General features: G+C 43.9%; 1 protein-coding gene across 2 annotated transcripts in view; it reads right to left on the reverse strand.

The window, feature by feature from the left end:
• The window catches only part of MSRB2 (methionine sulfoxide reductase B2), a 63,723-nt gene that overhangs the window by 13,448 nt on the left and 27,568 nt on the right, over positions 1-22,707 (reverse strand). For both annotated transcript variants that reach the window (XM_029588704.1, XM_029588703.1), the window contains exon 4: positions 3,391-3,529. In XM_029588704.1, the coding sequence (XP_029444564.1) occupies positions 3,391-3,529 (139 nt within the window). The remainder of the gene's footprint in view (positions 1-3,390; positions 3,530-22,707) is intronic.

The following is a 22,707-nucleotide window of genomic DNA, read 5'->3' on the forward strand; positions in this document are numbered from 1 at the left end:
ATGTCTAATCAGTGCTGTCCATTGGTGCAGCTCCAAGATCCTTCAATGCCAATGGCTCAAACTTCCTTGACCTGAAGAGCTAGTCCATTTTGTCAAGTCAAAGCAGACATCCCTTAGGGGTTATCTGGGCACACTTGCGGCAACCCTGGACATCATACGATGCCCCCAGACAGAGGATACACACTTATTTTTATTTATTTATTTGAATTTCTATACCGATATTAGTGGGGACATCATATTGGTTTACATCAACAAAACAAAGCTTGGAAATTACATAAAACAGGGTGGTGGGGATGGAGAAATAGGAACTGTGAGAACGCAGATTAGGAAGTACATAGGAAACAGGCTACTCAGAAAGAGAGTGCCACCACGGTTCAAAATAAGCATATTTGTGAAAACAAAGAGAACTTTGTACAAAGGTTCATGGTGAGATTGCGAGGGGGGATAAGTTGAAATCAAGGGGTGAATGGGGGACTTCATCATGATCAGTGATAGATATGGTCCTCTGCAATGGTGGGCATCGGCGAAAACCATACGTGGCCATGACGGGGTGAAACAAAAGGGCCTCAAAGTCGAAAGCGATGGCGGCAGGCAGCGATGACCGGTGGGCATCGAGGCATTGCCACCACGGGGAGGGGGGGGGAATAGACTATGAAAAGAAACTTACCCAAAACGCTGAAAACCCTGACTAGGGACACTACAGGAAGGCACGGAGAGACCTGGTGACTGATGAAGGAAAAAAACCCATGAAAAAATGCAAAGAGCAAAAAGTTTTCCACAAGGCAAAAAACATTCAAATTGAGCTCAATCACACTGCAAGGCTTACAGCTCTGTGGAAAAGAAGAGACTGAAGAGGGATCCCCATGTGGACCTGTGGTATAGGGCATGCTGGGTATGCTCAGTGTGCCTAGTCAAAGTTCTAGAAACTTTACATATAAGTTTTTCGCTTCGGGGCTCCATCTGATGTCACCCATGTGTGAGGACTACCATCCTGCTTGTCCTCGCAGAATGAGCAATGCTCTGCTAAAATTTGACGTTTTTTTATACCGACATTCGTTAGCACATCACATCGGTTTATATGGAACAGATAGAAACATACATTTTAAACATTTACAAGGAACAGATAGTAAAACAAACATTAATTATGCATGGGAAAAAGAAAAAAAAAATCTCAAGATTTTGGGGGCGGGGGGGTGATTACAGAATTAAATAACATTAATAATTAAACTTTATTAAGCAATGCAAGGGATCTGAACAAGCGGATTGAATGAGATAGTGTGGAATGGACGAGGGTGATTATGCAAAGGCCTGTTTGAAGAGCCAGGTTTTTAGGGGTTTTTGTTTTGTTTTTGTTTTATTTCTGGGTGCAGGGTTCCAGACGAAGGTCAGGGGGCATTGCATTCCAGTTTGAAGGTCCTGCTATTGATAGCGCTAGTTCTTTCGTGGAGGTATGAAGGGTAAGTTTAGGTGATGGTATGTGTAAGGTTCCCTTATAGGCAGATCTGGTGGGTCTATTAGAGGTATGGAAGTGTAAAGAGTCGTTTAGCCAGTGTACGTTTTGGTTGTGTAGTGTTTTGTGTATGATGGTGAGACTCTTATAGAGAATTCTGAAGGAGATTGGGAGCCAGTGGAGGTCTTTAAGGATAGGCGTGATATGGTCCTTTCTGCAAGAGTTTGTGAGTTCTCTAGCGGTGGCATTTTGTAACATTTGGAGGGGTTTGATGGTAGTTGTGGGGAGTAGGGTGTTACAGTAATCAATTTTGGAGAATATTATGGCCTGAAGGACAGTGCGGAAGTCATTAAAGTGAAGGAGGGGTCTCAGTTTTTTTAGAACATGAAGTTTGTAGTAGCATTCTTTCATAGTAGAGTTTATGAATTTTTTTAGGTTAAGTTGGTTATCTAAGACGACACCAAGATCTCGTACATGTTGAGAGATAGGAAATGAAGGGGAAATGGAGTTGATATGGTGGCGGTCATGAGAATGTGGTTGTGTGATATGATAAGGAGTTCAGTTTTGGAAGTATTGAGGGCGAGATTAAGATTAGTGAGGAGATGGTTAATTGATGTGAGACAATTTTCCCAGGTCTTGAGGGATTTAGAAATGGATTCTGTATTGGGGATAAGGATTTGTACGTCATCCGCGTAGTGAATGAGACCTAGATCAGATAGGTGTTGGCATAGGGGCAACATGTAAATATTGAAAAACGTGGAAGATAGAGAGGAGCCTTGGGGTACTCCTCACGTTAGGTTGATGGGTTTCGATTCGCTATTGCCTATTTTGACTTTGTAGTGTCTATTTTCAAGGTAGGATTCAAACCAGCGAAGTGCAATTCCTGTTAAGCCGATTTTGGTGAGTCGGTTTAGTAGAATTTTGTGGCTAATAGTGTCAAAGGGAATAAAATATTGTTTTTTTCTAGGTGGTCAGAGAGTTGGAGGTTTACTACCTTTCCCATGAGTTTAGCTAAAAAGGGATGGATTGAAATTGGCAGGTTCAGCACGGTTGAGGTTAGGTTTCTTAAGAATAGGTTTAGCAATGGCTTGTTCTAGTGAGGAGGGGACATTTCCCTGAGTGAGGAACAGTTGATATCGGCTAAGAGTTTGTCTATTATGTTTGGGATCTTCAAGAGATATTGTGTGTGGATGGAATCGGATGGGTGTGAAGCAGGTTTTATTTTCTTTAAGAGTGATTCTATTTCAGAAGAGGAGGTGGTCTCGAAGAAATCCAGGGTAGCATTAAGGTTTTTTGGGAGGACGTTAATGTAGGAGGTGGAGAGGGGAAAGCTTAACATGAGCTTAGAGATTTTTTCATTGAAAAAGAGGGCAAGGTCATCAGATTTGATTTTGCCGATGTCGGATATGGGAGGGGGGGAAGTTTTAGTAAGATCAGCATTGTATTGAATGTTCTGAATTTTCAGCGCGTAGAAGTCATGTTTGGTTTTAAGGATGATAGTTCTGTAGATGTGAAGGGAAGATTTGTATGAGGCTAGCTGTATAGGAGAGGGACTTGTGCACTATTTCTTTTAGTTGTTTCTTAGGTCGCGTTTACGTTTTTTTAGTTCAAGTGTGTACCAAGGTTTTTTGGTATTATGGAAAGGGTTTAGTCCTTTGGTTGTTAGAGGGCAGATTTTGTCAGCTATGTCATTAGTGATATTATTCCAAGTGGATAGGAGATTCGGAATTTGATAGGTCAAGTTTATCAAGGGCGTCAGTGAGGGAATTAAGTTGTCTTTGGTACAGGGTCTTCTGAATTGGATAGTATTGGTGTGTGTGGGATGGGAAATAGATGTTTTAATTATGGAAAGATTAGTTTGTTAGTGCACACACATGTAAACAGAGTGATGGGGAAATGACTACCAGCCTCCCTTGGAAACGGACCCAGCGCAGACCCACCTCTTTGCAGATGACCTCTGTTCCCAAGGAGTTATCTGAACGCCTCAGAATATTGGACTTGCTTTCATCCATGCCACATGTCCCATGAGCTTCAAAAAATGACGGCCATCCAGTCCCAGAGCTGTACTTCTTATCGGAACTATTAATAAAAGCCAAGACTACAATAAGTTGCCAGTTAACATTTACAGCAGGTAGAAGCGTTAGGAATATTTTTAATATTAACAAACTAGCTCACTTTCATTTACAAGACTCAAGTCAGAGTTTTCCCCTCAAGTTCTGGGGTCTGAGCTTTCTCACTCTGTGCCTATAGGAACATATGCTGCTGGTGTTATTCTCTGTCACTCCTTTTGACAGTTAAAGTTATTTTATTATCACTGGCGCAACTGGACACACTCGGGATAGTCAATAAGAATTTTAAGTGCTGTGGAGATGCCTGAAGGACACTGGGGGTCTTTGTGCAAAGCTGAGCTGCTCTGGAGAGGACACAGCTCCAATGCCCTACGCCTCCAGGAGCAGGAAGAGCACACAGAGAAAAGAGCAGCATGTTATCCTCACATGGCCCAAAATGACTGTCATATCAGGTGACAAAACTAATTCCAACTAAGCAACACAGCCTACTGGCCAGGACTAACTCAGCACTACTCTAATAATTTTTCTGAAGTAGGGAGGGGCCTGGGAGAATCACTAGAAAAATGACGGAACAAAGATGGGGATATATTACTTAGCCATATATGAAAGTAAAAAAAATAATGAGGTAAAATGAAATTTCTGAAATCCTTCAGTAGTTTTAATGAAAGGAAACCATGAGCTATAGAACATCCTAAGGGGGGGGGGGGGGGGGGGGGAATAGTTTATTTTGGGTTTTACTCCCTACATAAGCCATAATTTAAATAAATGCATAAAACCTCTTGGCCCAGTTCATCTATGCAGAGGCTCCCAGATTTTGGTGGATGGATCTGGGCCCCTTGTTTCCCATGGTACAGGCAGTGAGCAAGCAGTTCATTTCTTAGGTGGGGGACAGCCCTCCAAGTGACTTTTTCCTGAGAAAATTGGCAATATATGCTCAAAGCATGCAATTTTCTGATACCCAAAAGCACATGCTCCACAGATTTTTTTTTTTTTATTGTCAGACTTAGGATTTATTTCAAGAATGTTCGAAAAACAAAATTAAAGTACAACTAGAGATGAAAATACAGAACATCTAACAAAATAAAAAACAAAAAGAAGAAATACTTTGAAAGGTACATCCTACTTAGCCCACCATTTCCAGGAAAAGTAAAAAAAGAGGAAACGGTAACAGTACAAAAAGGAAAGACATACACCACTGTAGCTATATAATAAAATAGGTGATGATTATCTTACCCAATACAATAGTACGTCTATTCCACCAGCCCCACAGATGTAAACATTAACCACAATCTAGTTCACTGGATATGAAACATTCTAAGCTGTTTTAGATCACAGAAAATGTATTCCTCAGCATGTTTATAATGTGCATTATAAACTTAAGGTCTTAGGCCTTTACCATAAACTAACGTGGAAAGTTACAGCAGTAGGAATGGAAGGGAGGGTGGCCCCGAGTCCCCCAGCACTGCGGCCTGTGCCGGGGGATACCGAGGCGGCACAACAAAAGGTAGGAGGGGGATTTAGGTAGGGCTGGGGGGACGCAGAAAGAAAGTTCCCTACAAGGCCGCTCCGATTTCGGAGCGGCCTTGGATGGAATGGAGGCAGGCTGTGCGGCTCGGCGCGTGCATGCTACTGATTTTGCGCAGCCTTGCACGCGCCAACCCTGGATTTTATAAGATACGCGCGGCTACACGTGTATCTTATAAAATCCGGTGTACTTTTGTTCGCGCCGGTTGCGCGAACAAAAGTACACGCGCGCGTACATATTTAAGATCTACCTCAAGATTTTTACATGAAAAAGGACATTCAACGCACAGTCTTCTGAGGGAAAAATATCACTTACAATATGTATATTATATATACATGCACTGCTGTGGTGCCAACCAGGAAACCCTGCAAAAAAAAAAAAAAAAAAAAAGATATTTGGAACCCATATGGTATTATGCCTACTGTAATGCGTCTTGGCCATGGGCATAATCCTCAGAGCCATGAGAAAACAAAATTACAGTGCAATAAACTTTCTATATCAAAACACTAACTGCCAGCACTCAAACAGCAACAACTCTACCCATGAAAGTTAACACAGAAAATATTACCCCAGGCCTAAAACAGTAATACACCTCTTAAGAAAACAAAACAAGCCAAGCTGCTATAGATCCTTACACAGAAACTACACACTATTGGAAGACCTCACTTAAGTCACACATGCAAAACACAGACCTTCTAATACTGAATAAAGAGACCATAAAGTCTAAATAGAAATAAACTGACAAAAACTAAACTGGAAACTGCAACAAGCCAAATTCTGTATGCACTGCAACAATGGAAAACAGAAGTACCATTCTGCATAAAACAATAAAATTAGGAAAACCATACCCCATACCAATAAAAAGAATAATTCAAAACTAATGAATAAAATAATATTCAATAATTAAAAACTCAAATTTTCCAAAAAACAATAAAATATTTCAAAACAGATATTAAATACCACCTAAAAATTAAAATTAATAAGGATTTTAAAAATTTCCCCATAATCCATACATGGGAACTTTTGATTTCCAGATGCTCTGAAATTGTCATGAATTAGTGTGCAGAGAAGAAGTGGGGTTGTTGTGCACACACAAACATGCTTGCTCGCTCTCTCTCCCACACAGACATTATCTCTCTCTCCCCCAAACATACACACATGCTCTCGCACTCTCCCAGACACATACACAAATGCTGTCTCTCACTCATGCTCTCTCCCACACACATACCATACATGCTCGCTCTCCCACACATACCCACATTCTCTTTCTATATTTCTCTCCCCCACACACACACAAATGCTCTCCCACATGCTCCCACACATATAAACATGCTTTCTCTCTCTCCCACACACATACTGTCTGTCTTACTCACACATGATCTCTCATTCTCCCACACATACTTTGACTCAACTCTCACATGCTCTCTCTCACTCTGCTACACACATACATACATGCTCTCTCTCACCACCCTCCCTTGAAGCAGCAGGCAGCAGCAGTCTCCTTCAGCCCTCACAGCTAAGAGAATGAATTCCAGCCACAGGATCTGACCCAGCTGTGGCCTTGAACCCCTTCACGTAGGACAGGGTAGAGTAGGGCAGGGCGTGCTCCTCCTCTTCCAAAGCAGAGAGGCCCCGCCAGAATCAGCAGCGAAACCATGCTGCTTTTCCATATACTAATGCCTCACCGACCACACTTTAGAATTTGGCGGGTCCTCGTCTGTTTTTCTCTTACTGAAGTCCCACCAGCCACACATGATGGCGCTATGGCACCTTTCGGTAGCGGCACTTACAGCCATGGCCCTATTGGCCATAGGCATGCTACGGCTCTGAGCAGAAGTTTAAGACTACTTTGTGCGTGAAGCCTTTAAAGGAATCCATCTAAAGAAGAAGAGAGCAGGTCCAGATTTGCATGTCAGGTGCCCACAGACAGGAAGTGCAGGGGGTGGGTGGCATTTACTCCCAATCTTCCCCCTGCCAACCGCTTACCTGAAAGCGGAGGTGACCCAGTCCTGCTGTGGTGGCAACCCCTCGCATGGGTTTCCATAGTAACAGGAAGCCCATGTGGGAGGAAGGGGCAGGCCCCCCAGAGAGCACTGAGCATGAGATGGGTGGCTGCAGGACCCCTGCTGAATTTCTTTATTCATGTTACTGCTGCCGTTGCAGGATCAGGATGCAACCGCTTAAGGAAGGTGACTGGGAGGCAGGCCCGAATAGAGGCAATGCTCTGGCACCTATCAAAATTTGGTGCCAGAGCCAGTTGCATATGCCTAAATTTGGATCTGGAAGAGAACAGAGGCTGATAACTACAGCTGCACATGCTCAGTAGGGTATGTTTGAAAGATCTAGAATCTTTGAATTCAAAGTTCCGGACCAGGATCCATCTGATGATATCACCCATGTGTGAGAACTACCATCCTGCTTGTCCTCGGAGAAAAGAGCATTGTGTATCAGGGTATCAGTATCGAACAAGTACCTCACTAAAGTCTATGCTGGAATATCATCGCCATGACCAGCTTCATTATTGGTATTTGGAGGGTTATCCTTTCCTCTTCAAAGGACCCTCCAGCTAGGGAAACAGCAGCAGCAAAAGACGGATTGTCATCAGAGACGCAGATTCGGTACTGAGTGTGCCCTGTGGCTCAGAGGATTCCCCAAGTCAGAGTTACACTAATATAAAAGTCTCTGGGCTGGCAGGTATGTTCTGCTCATTAAAGAATTATGTGCAGGGAAAAGCCATATCAGCCAACAAAGTCCAGATGTTCCCAGCAAGTAAATTCTATGTGAGGGATACATCCAGGTCACAACATTTTGAACCGGGTCCGTGGATATTTTACACCGATAAATTAAGTAAATATTTCCTATCAGACATTAAAATAGTTTTTCACCTTTGGTGTCTCTGGCTTGACTTTCTGAATATAACTAAAGGTTAGCAAATAAAAACAGAAAAAAAAAACTAAACACAGATGATACCTTTTCATTGGTCTAACTTAATACATTTCTTGACTAGCTTTCGGGAGCTGCACTCCCTTCATCAAGTCATGTATCAAGCTCAATATACCTCTTTTTCTTTTTGTTCTCTGCTCTTGTTTCTATTGCATGGCATATAAAATTTAAGACTGCTACCACCATACGCAAAGCCTTAAACAATGAAGCTCTGTTATGTATTAGCACTATACTGAGGATTTATCCGGCCTCGCCTGCCCTTCGTATCAGTAATCAAGGTCTGCTAGATGTACCATCCCCCAAATTGATCATTCTGTTATTGTATGTCTGATTCATTGCATTATGGATGTTATGTAACCTGCTGCGAACTGCAGAGCAAGCAGCTAGTAAAATAATGATAGTATTCCTTGTTTGTTTTTTCCTCTCATGCCATCCTTCCTTTTCATTTTCTGTTTCAGTTGTCTCTGTCCTTCACAAGGCTATAATTTTATAAATAAATACATACATCTCTCCTTTCTCCTCTTCCTCCCCACTTTTTCCTTCATTCCTCCTCCCCTTCCTCCTACATTCTCTCTCTTGATTCCTACCTTCCCTCTCTCTCCCTCTCCCACCCTCTCATGCCCACTCCTCTCTCCTTCTCCATCTCAGGAATCCACCCAGTTCAAATCACAAGATTGGCCCTAGGAGGCAGAGAAGGTGCGAAGCATTGCTCCTCCTGCTGTCTGGGGGGTGGGAGAAGGGGAGGAAGAGGAAAAGAATGGCAGGGTCAATTGGAGAGGGAGAGAAGTCTCCAGTTTCTGTCCTTGCTCTAACTGGGGTCAGAGAGTTGCTAGAGACAACCAAGGCCGTCTGGTAATCTTAATCTATGTAAGCCCCATATTCAGACTAGCTGCCTAATATTACTGTTTCATTTTACAAAGGCAGAAGCTCAAAATGAGTGTAGAGTGCTCTATGGAAAGCTGTCTCTATTAATATTTCAAGTGAGGTTTCAATTTTTTTATGGAAATCTTTCCTCTTAGAGAAATTAAATTTAACAGTAGTGGCATACATGGGCTCACAGAACAGCATGGAGTTTCTTAGCCCAAAAGCATTATAGCAACCTCATGCAACTAGCTGAGAAACATTACAAACTACTGCTAAGAAACCAAGCTGCAATTCCTTGGGTCTATTTAACAAGCACTGCACAATGATGAACAAAATGCTGGTTAAATATTTAGTCCTGTTATTCAGGTCTCATCACACAATGGACACAGTGCCATCTAGTGGCAGATACAGACAATGATGCCATTGCTCTCAGGAATAAATAGGAATAACTGTGTGATAAAGAAAATGTCCTGCATTATTAATAAAAATGCCATTGTGGTGGGACAGCTTGTTGGCTGGGTAGAAAGTGGTGTGTAATGCCATGCAGAGGGCCTGGATTTGATTCCCAGGCCAGGCTTTATTTGCTGGGTCAGCCAGAGCTGGAGATGCGTGGAGCAGCATTCATAGCCCCTTAGGAGGAGAAATCTCAGTCATTGCTCCACCAACATCTAGAGGTCAAACAGGAAGGTAACTTTCAAAGCAGCACACGGGTGCCCATTGGCGCGGGTGCATCAAAGCGTGCCTAGGGACACAGCGATGTTATCACTTACGCGCACATACGCACACGTTACAAAATAGCCTGAAGGGTGAATTTCGAAAGCTTGGCGCACCAAAATCAGGAGATGTGCGCCCACCAATAGGCACCCGTGAGCCCCCGTGTGCCGCTACTAACTGTTACATTTAATTTAATTACTTCTGGCTTGTGAGTGCCCATCGAATTTTAAAAGCCGCCCATATGCGCACGTATCTCCCTCTGCGTACACATCTCACCTGATTCCAAAAAGGGGTGTGGTCTGGGCAGGGCACGGGCGTGACTAAGAAAAGAGCACACACTTCTGGCATGGAGGAGGTGTATGTTAAAAAAAAACCCCAAAAAAACCCCACAACAGCCGTTTTGAAGGGGTTTAAAGGGTCTGGGGTAACTGAGGGGAGTGCAGGTTATCAAACCAGGGAGGTTTGGAGGACTTGACTGTAGACTGGGCAAACTGATGGACGACGTGCTGAAACTGGCAATGGCGTGGATGCGCGCCTGTTATAAGATACCCTGCCTTACGTGGTAGAATCAGGATTTGCCTGCTCACTTAAAATTAGGCGCATACATGCATGCTCTCGGGCTATTTTATTACATGCGCCAATGTGCACCCTGGGCCGTTTTGAAAGGTACAGTTTTGAGCACGTGAATGTGTCTGCCTAATTTAATTGGGTGCGTGCCTAGGTGTGCAAATCCTGATTCTACTGCACAAGTCAGAGTATTTTATAACAGGCGGGCATCCACGCCATTGCTAGTTTCACCAGTCCATCCACCTGTTCCCCCAGTCAAGAGTTAGGTCCTCCAAACCCCCCCCCCCCCGATTTGTTTTTTGTTTTTAATTAAAAATTTATTAGAACTTTTTGTATTAAGCGACTAAGTGATGAACAAACAAACATTCATAATTTCAAAATGTTATACATACAAAACATACTGTATAAAACTATATAAAGCAAAACATATTAGCTTGTCATAAATTCTGAGCTGAAAGGACAAGTTTGATTGCCTGCACTCCCCCCAGTTACCCCAGACCCGTTAAACTCCTCCAAAACAGCTGGTTTTTTTGTTTTGTTTTTAAACACAATTTACACCTTCTCGATAGCAGAAATAAACATTCGTGGCAGTGGACCTGGGGGCACACCAGGGCGCGTAAGCATTTACGTGCACATCTCTTGGCCACGCCCCCAAAAGCCCCCACCCTGTCCAGACCCCGTCCTTTTTTTTGAAACTGAGAGAGATGTGCACACGTCTGGGTGGCTTTTAAAATTCGGCGGGCACGCTCGAGCCTGACTTGTGCGTGCATCGCTTGATTTTGGCGCGCGCCGGGCTTATAAAATTCACTTTTTAGGGTCTGCATTAGCTAACTTCTGGAGGAAGCTGTAGTTTGTGGGCCTTGACCAAGGCCTGTCATTGAGATGGCTGGGCTGAGGTGAGACCGCAATATGAAAATAGAGGGAAATCTCCAGGTAGTTATGAACGGAGCTCATAGCACTGTCGCCCAGTATAGGCCAGTTCTGATTGGGTTAGAAGCAAATAAGGAGCAGAAAAAAGAACTGCTGGTACAAAAAAAAAAAAAAAAGGTACTGTGATTTAAGTTAAAAGAATAGAGCTAAAAAAAAAATAAATTATAACTTTACTGTGGCGTGCACAAAGCTTATCCAAGTTGTGCAATGCTTTCTGTAACAAAATGTTTTTCTATTTTTGCTTACTGTCTCTATTTTATTTATCTTTTTCTTGATTTGTGTAGCCATGCAGTGTATGTTTTTCATGATTGTCATACTCATGGTGTGTTTTTCAAAAAACTGACTTAGAAAAACATTTTTTTAAACTGTTTTCTATCTATTTGCAACAAAAATGATGGTAACTTTAAAAACAAGCACGCGGGCGAACATACATGTGAACGTGAGTGCTTGCTCACCCATATGCTAGAATTTTAAATCGTGCGTGCAGCTGTGTCCATAGGATTTAATACACGCCTACCGTGCATATTCGTGCTTCTAATTTTAAATGGTTACTCGAGCAAATTTATTTCACGTATCTTCCTTAGGACATTGTTGGCTTTAACACTTGCAGGTAAGTGGATTTTAAAACCTGCTTGAGAGAAGGACAAACAGTTTTACCAATTAGTCCATCAGTTTGCCCAGTCCATTCTCAAGGTCATTTAGACTCCTCTGGTTCTTCAGTCTGCACTTCTCCCAGTTGACCCAGACCCCTCACCCAGTTATTTTAGGCCTGAACAGAGATTTCTGAAGACTTACACCTCAAGAGCAGAAGTAAACATCCCGTCGCACGCTGAGGTCGCAAAATTTAAAATATGGATTTACGTGCATACATTGTGGCCCCGACCTGAAACGCTCCCAACTCCGCCCCTTTTAAAAATACGCGGTGCTCATGCACAGTCCATATACTCTTGTATATGGGCCTTTTAAAGAAAGTTACGCCTTTAAAATTCATCCCAATATGTTTTGTTGGGATTCTATTTAGAGTAAGGGACACAGAGATAATGCTAAGCCCAGTTTAGAGGACACACTAGCTTTCCTCCCATGGGCCAAATCATCATGGAAACAGTTGTAGGAATCCATGCAGGTCTGACAGGGTTAACTAAAATTATATGTGAAAAATCACTGGACTTATAATGCAGAGACAGAATCCAGGCTAAATCAAGCTGATAGGCCAAAAACCTTCAGCATAGCATAAGCTCAGGACTGTTTGTTCATTCATGCTCCATAAACATACTTGGTACAGTCAACAATTTATGTCATACAATGCTCACTATTTTGTAGCAGATGGATATATTACTGAGACACAACATGGAGGAATAAGCTGTTATCTTGGTTTGTGGGAAGCTTGGTAAAAGCTAAGCGGCTGAACAGTTAATTAGGTTTAGATAATCACCATCTTAGCAGATCAGACATGATGAACTCGGACAGATGGATGAGGAGATGTGGGAAAGGAGGAAGAGGAAGAAAGACATTTGTATTGCATGGAGCAATCAAAGTTGAATTTTCAAAACGTTGTGCAGGTAAAAATGAGTATAAACATGCGTAATAGCATATACTTGCACATATGCTATTTTATAAACCTCAAGCATACACGTGTAAATCTATGCATGTAAATAAAGGGGTAGCCTAGGGCCAACATTTAAGCATGTAAGTTGCTATTTCATAAGAGACTTTCACGTATAGATTTGGAAATGTAGTCATTTATATTTCCACCCGCTCATTATCTGGTGTAAGTAACATTAAACATGTTTATTATAAAGTACTAACTGGGTGAAAGGTCTGGGCGAACTGGTGGTGGTGGTGGGGGGAGGGGGGGGGGGAGTTCAGGATGAAGAACCAGGAGGGGCTAGTAGACTTACACACATAGGGCCGGATTTTAATAGGGTTACGCTCGTAACCCTTTTAAAGCACCCCTGCGCGCACCAAGCCTATATTGTATAGGCTTCCGGCACGCGCAAAGCCCCGGGATGCGCGTAAGTCCAGGGACTTTCTTGGGGTGGGCATGTTGGGGGTCGTGATGCGGTCGGCGCGTCATCCGGGGGCGGTGCCGCGGGCGTAGTTTCAGCCCGGGGGCGTTCCAGGGGCATGGCCGCAGCCTCCGGACCAGAACATGGAGCGCGGCAGCTGGCCCGGCGCGCGCAAAGTTACGCCTGCTTCGAGCAGATGTAAGTTGTGCGACAAAGGTGGGGGGGGGGGGGGGGGTGGAGGGAACGGACAGCGCACGCAGGGCTCGGCCTGCGCAAGTTGCACAAATGTGCACCCCCTTGCGCGCACCGACCCCGGATTTTATAAGATATGCGCGTATCTTATAAAATCTGGTGTACTTTTGTTCGTGCCTGGTGCGTGAACAAAAGTACGCGCGCGCTATGTTTTAAAATGTACCCCATAAAAAGCAACTTACCCACGATAAGTGCTAATTAAATGTCACATGTTATATCTCCATGCATAGCATTTTTAAAAATGAAGTTAAAAAAAAAATCCATATGCACAGCAGTTCAGCGCCACTTAGCCGGATAAATCAGAATTTATGTAGCTAAGTATACATTTTCAGCTGAAAATTCACCTCAGTTTTGTTAAATTTTTAGGATAACTATTTGTGTGGCTAGGTTTGCCCACCTAAACTTAGCCAGTTAGTGCTGAAAATCGGTGTTAGCTGGCTAAGTCTCCAGGAAGAGTCCGGCACAGTCATGAGCCTGCCCGCCTGTGTATAGTAACAAGCCCCTTCTTTACGCTGTGAAATTATCTACCACGAAGCACTTAATGTGATTGTCCTAATCAAATGAAATTTTCTGGAAAATCAGGCAATCAAGCAAAGGATTTTTCCCTCAACAACTGAAGTCAGAACCATGAGACAGGCAATACGGTTGCAGCCTGTATGATGAAACTAGTGTGCACCTGCAGTGGTATCAGCTTAATCTCATATCTGTCATGCAAATAGGAATTGTTCTGTCTGTATTTATAAACCTGGCATAAAAGAAAATATTTTGGTAAATGCTGTGGTTTCTCTCAACATGGCCTGCCCTGACTGGCAATTATTTACTATTATTGAAGACTCCTACATCACTTGGTTCTCCAGCAGATTTCAGGGTGGGATAAAAGTGTTCAGGAAGACATGTTGTCTCCTCTCTTCAGAAGCAGTGTATAAACGTGCTGCGGAGTCATCAGGAAATCCACCCCAGAGATGGTTGTGTCTACATGTCTAAGCTTCAGGTGTGTTAGTACTATTAATCTAAAGTGCACTCTGGACAAAATCCACGGTGTAAAGCAAAATTGCTTACCTTGTAATAGGTGTTATCCCAGGACAGAAGGATGTAGTCCTCACATATGGGTGACATCGGTAATGGAGCCCTATGTACGGAAAAACTTCTTTAAAAGTTTCCATGAAACTTTTGGCTGGCACCAGAGTGCCTACTGAGCATGCCCAGCATGCCATGATATTCCCTGCCACAGGGGTCTCCCTTCAGTCTTGTTTTGTAGCAATTAGCATTAGCCAAAAATAAAATAATAAAACGTATCGGGTGGTGGGTGGGTTTCGTGAGGACTACATCCTGCTGTCCTGGGATAACACCTATTACAAGGTAAGCAATTTTGCTTTATCCCAGGACAAGCAGGATGCTAGTCCTCACATGGGTGATTAGCAAGCTAGAGGCGGAGTCATTTTGTAGTGAAACAACAGTGAAGTATTGTTGTTGAGATGAATCAGCCGAAGATCACAGCAGGTTGGATGTAGAAGGAGTTGGGATTATACTGGAAACAAGTTCTTTAAGACGGATTGTCCATAGGCTGAATCTTGTCTTCCTTCTTTGTCTAAACAGTAGTGAGCTGTAAAAGTGTGAAGAGAACTCCATGTTGCTGCTTTACAAATGTCCAGAATAGGCACAGAGCGAAGGTGTGCTACTGAGGTTGACATCGCTCTTACTGAGTGTGCTTTTACTCGCCCTTGAAGAGTAAGGCCTGCTTTTTCATAACAAAATTGTATGCAATCTGCTAACCAGTTTGACAGAGTATGCTTACCCACTGCTTTACCTGGTTTGTTTGGATCATAGGATACAAACAGCTGACTGGATTTTCTTTGGGCTGTTGTGCGGTTTAAATAGAAGGATAATGCATGCTTACAGTCCAAAGTGTGTAAGGCTCTTTCACCCTGATGGGAATGAGGCCTAGGAAAGAATGTTGGTAAAACTATTGATTGGTTCAAGTGAAATTCCGTGACAACCTTAGGAAGGAATTTTGGATGTGTACGGAGGACTACTCTGTCATGTAGGAACTTTGTAAAAGGTTCGTATGTGACTAGCGCTTGTAATTCGCTGACCCTTCTAGCTGATGTAATGGCTATGAGAAATACCGTTTTCCAAGTAAGGTATTTAAGGTCACAGGTATTTATGGGTTCAAATGGAGAACGCATAAGCCTGGTTAATACTACGTTCAGGTCCCATAATATGCTTGGGGAATGAACTGGAGGTTTAATGTGAGTTAGGCCTCTCATGAATTTACTGACGAGAGGCTGTGTGGAGATAGGTGCGTCTCCCAGCTTGTTATGGTAAGCTGAGATTGCACTTAAGTGTACCCTTACAGATGACGTCTTAAGACCAGATTCTGAGAGATAGTAAAGGTAATCTAGTAGTGAGGTAGTGGGGCAAGTGAAAGGATCTAAATCTTTCTGAGTGCACCACAGAGTAAACTGTTTCCATTTGTAGGAATAATTCTTTCTAGTGGAAGGTTTACGTGCAGCTATAAGTACTTGAGATATATTGGTTGGAAGGTTGAGGGGCTGTAAGATCAAGTTTTCAACATCCATGCTGTCAGGGAGAGGGATTGAAGGATGGGATGGCGCAACTGACCCTGTTCCTGAGTTATGAGATTGGGAGCTACTCCCAGGCGAATTGGATCCCTGACAGATCTAGCAGTGTGGGGAACCATACTTGTCGAGGCCAATATGGGGCTATGAGTATCATAGTCCCCTTGTCCTGTTGTAGCTTCACTAGTGTTTTGGTTATGAGTGGTATCGGTGGATATCTTACAGTTTTTGTTGATTTATATATTTATCTCTCTCTAATTGTTGCTCAGTTTAAACTCTGCACTGTCTTCCATTGCCCAGGTTTTATGCTCCCTGTTTTAATGTAACTTTACTTTCTACCTTGATGTTAATTGGTTTCCCCTCAGTTACATTGTAAACCGGTACGATAAGACCTAGTCTTGAGCATCGGTATAGGAAAAGAAATTAAATAAATAAATAAATAAATACGCGTATAATAGGCCTGAATTCCAATGGCGAGCAAATGCGTCCTTTGGTAGGCCGTTCTGCTGTCGGAGTAGAAAGCAGTAATTGTTCACTTTGTAGTTGAGATGGGATGCAAAGAGATCTATCGTCGGTTGGAAGATCTTGGATGCTATTGCTGGATCCAAGGACCATTCGTGCGGTTGGAACTGACGACTGAGGCGATCTGCTACTATGTTGTGGATGCCTGCTAGGTAAGTGGCCCGTAGAAGAATTGAGTGTGTCAGGGCCCAGTCCCAAATTTGTGCTGCTTCTTGACAAAGGGAGGTAAGAACCTGTCCCCCCTTGTTTGTTGATGTACCACATGGCTACTGTGTTGTCCGTTTGGATCAGAACAGTCTTGTGCGATAGGCAGTCCTTGAACGCATGCAGCGCATAGCGTATAGCTCGAAGCTCCAGGAAGTTTATTTGAAAAGAGGCTTCGAGCTTTGTCCACTTGCCCTGTGTCTTTAGATGACCAATGTGTGCTCCCCACCCCAAGGTGGATGCATCTGTAGTCAAAGTTACTTGTGGAACTGGTTGCTGGAAAGGTAGGCCTTTGAGCAGGTTGTTCACTGATGTCCACCAGATGAGTGCAGATCTGAGCTCTGGTGTGATATGAATGGGAGTGGACATTGGTTGAGTGGCTTGTATCCACTGTGCTTTGAGTGTCCATTGCAGTAGTCGCATGGTCAATCTGGCCATGGGAGTTACGTGAACTGTGGAAGCCATGTGCCCTTGAAGAATGAGGCACTGGTGAGCTGTTACCTGGAATTGATTTCGAAGAGTGTGAGTCAAGAGGACAAGTGTTTGAGCACGGTCTCTTGGAAGAAAAGCTTTTGCTATTGCAGTATTTAGCTCTGCACCTATGAACTGTATAAGATGAGTTGGTGACAGATGGGATTTCTGGTAGTTGATGAGAAATCCCAAGGAGTGAAGCACATGGATAGTGAGCTTGAGAGACGTGAGAGCTCCTTCTTTTGTTTGACTCTTGATGAGCCAATCGTCCAGATAAGGGAACACATGCACTCTGTTTGTGGAGGTGTGCCACTGCTACAGCCATGCACTTTGTGAATACTCGTGGGGCTGATGCAAGGCCGAATGGCAGCACTCTGTATTGAAAGTGTTGATCCTTTACCAGAAATCGTAAGTACTGGCGATGAGGAGGAAAGATGGGAATGTGCGCGTAGGCATCTTGAAGATCCAGAGAGCAGAGCCAATCTCCCCTTTGAAGAAGAGGTAGAATGGTGCCTAAGGACACCATCCTGAATTTTTCTTTGAGAAATTTGTTGAGATTTCTGAGGTCTAGAATGGGTCGAAGGCCTCCTGTTTTCTTTGGAATTAGGAAATAGCGGGAGTAGAATCCCCTGCCCTTTTGAGGTCCAGGAACTGGTTCTATGGCCCTGGCTCTCAGAAGGGTGGATAATTCTGTTTGAAGAATTATGGAATGTTGATTTACTGTCCAAGATGGAAGTGGTGGGTTTTCTTTTGGAACAGTAAGAAAATCTAGTCTGTAACCGTGAGTTGTGATGGATAACACCCACTGGTCGGTGGTTATGGATGCCCAAATGCTTTGGAAGTATGTTATACGACCCCCTACTGGTATGTGTGGAAATGGGTTGATGAGGCCGCTGCTCTCTGAATTGTTTCAAAAACCAGATGTAGTGGCAGTTTGTGGTGGTGGTTGTGCCCTTGCAGGCCTCTGCCTAGGTTGTTGGCATTGAGGTGGGCGGGCTGTTCTGGGTCTATTTGCTGGGGGATAATACCTGCGTGGACGGTAGTATGGACGTCTGGTATCACGTTTTTGAATCCTCCTTGTGGAAGGTTGAGTATCCTGAGGTATTAAGGATAATTGCTTTAGTGTTTCTGTGTGGTCTTTCATAGTCACCACAGCTTCTTTGACCTTCTCTCCAAAAAGGTTGTCCCCCAAGCAAGGAAGATCAGCCAAACGTTCTTGGACCTCTGGACGGAGATCAGAGGCCTTTAGCCATGCCCATCTGCGTGCAGCTATGCCTGAAGCAGAAAGTCGTGCTGCAGTCTCAAAGCAGTCATAAGTAGCTCTGACCTCATGTTTTCCTGATTCGAGGCCTTTATGGATGATATTCTGGAATGGTTCTTGATACTGCTCAGGGAGAGAGAGAGCTAGGTCTTGAACCTGCTTCCACAGGTTCCTTTGATATTGGTTCATATATAGCTGGTATGATGTTGTTATCTTGGATACCATTACCAGCATTGAACCCTGAAAAACCTTGTGTCCTAGATTATCCAGAAATCTACTTTCCTTCCCAGGTGATGTAGATGAATGAGATTTCAGTCGTTTCGCCTTCTTCTGGGCGGACTCTACCACGACTGACTGGTGTGGCAACTGTGATTTTTGAAAACCTGGGATAGGTTGTACCAAATAAGTTACCTCTGATCTTTTATTGACTGCTGAGACTGATCCTGGGTGTTCCCATATCCTGTACTGAAGGTCTTGAAAAACTTCATGGACTGGTACTGCTAACATTTCTTTAGGAGGATCTACAAATTGCAGAACCTCCAGTGTTTTCTGCTGATATCATCCCCTTTCAGGGGATGGTATCAGCCATATCCTTTACAAAATTTGTAAAGGAAAGGTCCTCAGGAGGTGACTTCCTGTGGTCGTCAGGTGGGGAGGGTTCAGAAAAAATATCCCCATCTGAAGAATATTCTGAGCTTGCGTCAGTAGCCATATCCCGTGGAGTGTGGTGAGTGACTGGCACTAGCAAAGGCTCCTTAGGCCTTGATGGTAGAAGAGGAGAATGAGGCCTTGGAGGTCTTGGTATTCCAGAGGGGCCTGGAATAGGCTCTTCTGGTGTTTTGTTTGATAAAATATCCAGGAGAGTGTCTAATTTTGTCATGAATGGATGTAGCATCGAGACATCCTCTGTTGGCACCGGTATAGTCCCCGGTGAGGGTACCGGGATAGGCATTGGGAGCGGTTCCCGTGGCATCGTCGGTGCCGGCGGCTTCAATGGCGATGGTTCTCTCGGCATCGGAATTGATGGAGGTGTCGATGGCTGTGGCGGAATCGTATCGCGCAGAGCCTGGTGCACCACTTGACGTATATATGTGTCAAGTTCCACTCTCATAGCTGGTGATACCAGAGCAGCTATGGAGGGAGGCGGTGATGGCGATGCCGATACCCCCTCAGAGCCCTGAGGAGGTATGGAACCCGGCACAGATATCGGTGGGGATCGCCCTGGATCAGTAGGCCTCGAAGCCTCCGCACTCGTCCGAGGTATCTTTGCGGGTGAGGCCGTACCTGTCGATGGATCTTCGGTCATCGGTGCTAGGCGTCGATGCCGGTGACGATGTTTTTCCTTCTGTTTTTCACTTCCAGAAGTGGACGCCTTCGACGATACTGACGGTGAAGGCATAGAAGCGTCTCCTGCCTCCGGACAATGTTTCTTCAGTAGTACCTGTTGGACGGATCCCGATGGCGATGACTGAACCGAAGTCGATGCCTTCGGAAGCAATTGTATGTTAAACAATTGCTCCATTTTTTCAACGCGGAGACGACGGCCTTTTGAGGTCATCTCCGCACATAAAGTACACGATTGTACACTGTGATCTTTGCCTAGGCAAAGAACACATTCTAAGTGCGGGTCGGTTATCGACATATTCCGCGCACAGTTCGGGCATTTTTTGAACCCGGAGGCCATTTTGCCGGACAGCCGTCGACGGCGATGACCAAAAAATATCGGTACCGGCCGGAAACCGAAGGGGAAAAAAAGTTACCGCGGTGTAAACGAAGGGAAACCCTTGCGGTGGGATTGATTTTTTTCCCGAAAAGTTAAACTTTTCTAAAGTGGTGAATTCACCACAGGACTCCAATTATACCGCGATGCTACTTGCTTCGCGGAAAAAAAGAAGACTGAAGGGAGACCCCTGTGGCAGGGAATATCATGGCATGCTGGGCATGCTCAGTAGGCACTCTGGTGCCAGTCAAAAGTTTCATGGAAACTTTTAAAGAAGTTTTTCCATACATAGGGCTCCATTACCGATGTCACCCATATGTGAGGACTAGCATCCTGCTTGTCCTGGGATAAAACCAAATTACTACAACATCTGACGTGATAAAGAAAAGGCAGGTTTGTCTGATTGATTTTCCATATAAAAGTACAAAAAAAAAAAATCTAAAATGTTATAAGAGATGAATTTGCATAGAAAATCAACAGATAAAGACCTCTAGGTTCATTACTATGATGATTATACTGTCACTTGCCTAACAGCACTTTGCAAATTGCTTTACCGTTGCACAATTAAATAGGCTGTTCCCATGAAGAGAGCAATTTATCACAGAACTCCTCTACCTAGGAGTGCTCATAAGAACATGAGAACATAACGGTCTGACCCAGCATGGTAAAACGTAAGTCCATCAAGACCAGCATCCTGTTTCCAACAGTGGTCAATCCAAGTCACAAGTGCCTGGCAGGATTTTTAAATTTAATAGATTACATGCTGCTTATCCCAGGGACAAGCAGTAGATTTCCCAAATTCACTTTAATAATGTTTATGGACTTTTCTTCCAGGAAAATGCCTAAATCTTTTTTTTTTTTTTTTTTTTTTAAACAAAGCTACATCAACAGCTTTTACCATACCCTCTGGCAAGGAATTCCAGAGTTTAATTATGAGTTTGGCAAAAAAGTATTGTCTCCTGTTTATCTTAAACGTATCATCTGGTAACTTCATTGCATGGCCCCTAATCTTTATACTTTTTGAAAGCATAAACAACTAATTTATGCTTAACCGTTCCATTCCAATACACTTATTTTATAGATCTCTATCATATCTCCCCCTCAGTCGTCTCTTCTCCAAGCTGAAGAGCCCTAACCTCTTTGGCCTTTCCTCATAGGGAAATCGTTCAATCCCCCTTATCATTCTGGTCACCCTTCTCTGTATCTATTCTAGTTCTGCTTTATCTTTCTTGAGATGTGGTGACCAGAACTGCATACACTATTCAAGATGAGGTCTCACCATGGAGTGATACAGAGGCATTATGATATTCCCTATTTTATTCACCATTCCGTTCCTAATAATCCCTAGCATTCTATTTGCTTTCTTGGCTACCGCCATGCACTGAGCAGAGGATTCCAACATATCCACGATGACGCCTAGATCTTTTTCCTGGGTGGTGACTCCCAATATGAAACCTTGCATTGTGTAAGTATTTGGATTCTTCTTCCCTATGTGCTTCACTTTGCACTTGTCCACATTAAATGTCATCTACCATTTGGATGCCCAGTCTTGCAAGTTCTTCTTGCGATTTAACAACTTTGAATAATTTTGTATCAGCAAATCTGACCATCTCACTTGTCATTCCCATCTCTATGCCATTAATATTCAACAATATTTAACCAGGACAATGCTGTATCAGCATGAGAAGGATAACAGAAAGACTTTGATTTCTCTTGTGGGAATCACAGGATCCAGAGAACATTAGGTTAGTTATGGGAAATATAAAAACACAGGCAGAATTTGTATATGTATCAAGGATACTCTCTTTACAGATCCAACAAAATGGATCCCCTGTGTGACTGAGGTAGTAACTTGGCTGTAAGGGTATCAGGAATAGGGATGTGAATCGTTTTTTGACGATTTAAAATATCGTCCGATATATTTTAAATCGTCAAAAATCTTTAGGGCCACGATACAATACCAATTCCCCCGATTTATCGTCAAAAAATCGTAAATCGGGGGAAGGGGGAGGGCAGGAAAACCGGCACACTAAAACCCCCTAAAACCCACCCCGACCCTTTAAATTAAATCCCCCACCCTCCCGAACCCCCCCCCCCAAATGCCTTAAATTACCTGGGGGTCCAGCGGCGGTCCGGAACGGCCTCCTGCAATTGAATTGTGTTGTCTTCAGCCGGCACAATTTTTAAAAATGGCGGCGCAAAATGGCGGCGGCCATAGACCAACACGATTCGACTGCAGGAGGTCGTTCCGGACCCCCGCTGGACTTTTGGCAAGTCTTGTGGGGGTCAGGAGGCCCCCCCAAGCTGGCCAAAAGTCCCTGGGGGTCCAGCGGGGGTCCGGAAAACGATCTCCTGCCGCAAATTGTTTTCCGGACCCCCGCTGGACCCCCAGGGACTTTTGGCCAGCTTGGGGGGCCTCCTGACCCCCACAAGACTTGCCAAAAGTCCAGCGGGGGTCCGGAACGACCTCCTGCAGTCGAATCGTGTTGGTCTATGGCCGCCGCCATTTTGAAAAATGGCGCCGGCTGAAGACAACACAATTCAATTGCAGGAGGCCGTTCCGGACCGCCAGGTAATTTAAGGCATTTGGGGGGGGTTCGGGAGGGTGGGGGATTTAATTTAAAGGGTTG

Source organism: Rhinatrema bivittatum, chromosome 2 (genome assembly GCF_901001135.1).
Source record: "Rhinatrema bivittatum chromosome 2, aRhiBiv1.1, whole genome shotgun sequence".
Classification (NCBI taxonomy): domain Eukaryota; kingdom Metazoa; phylum Chordata; class Amphibia; order Gymnophiona; family Rhinatrematidae; genus Rhinatrema; species Rhinatrema bivittatum.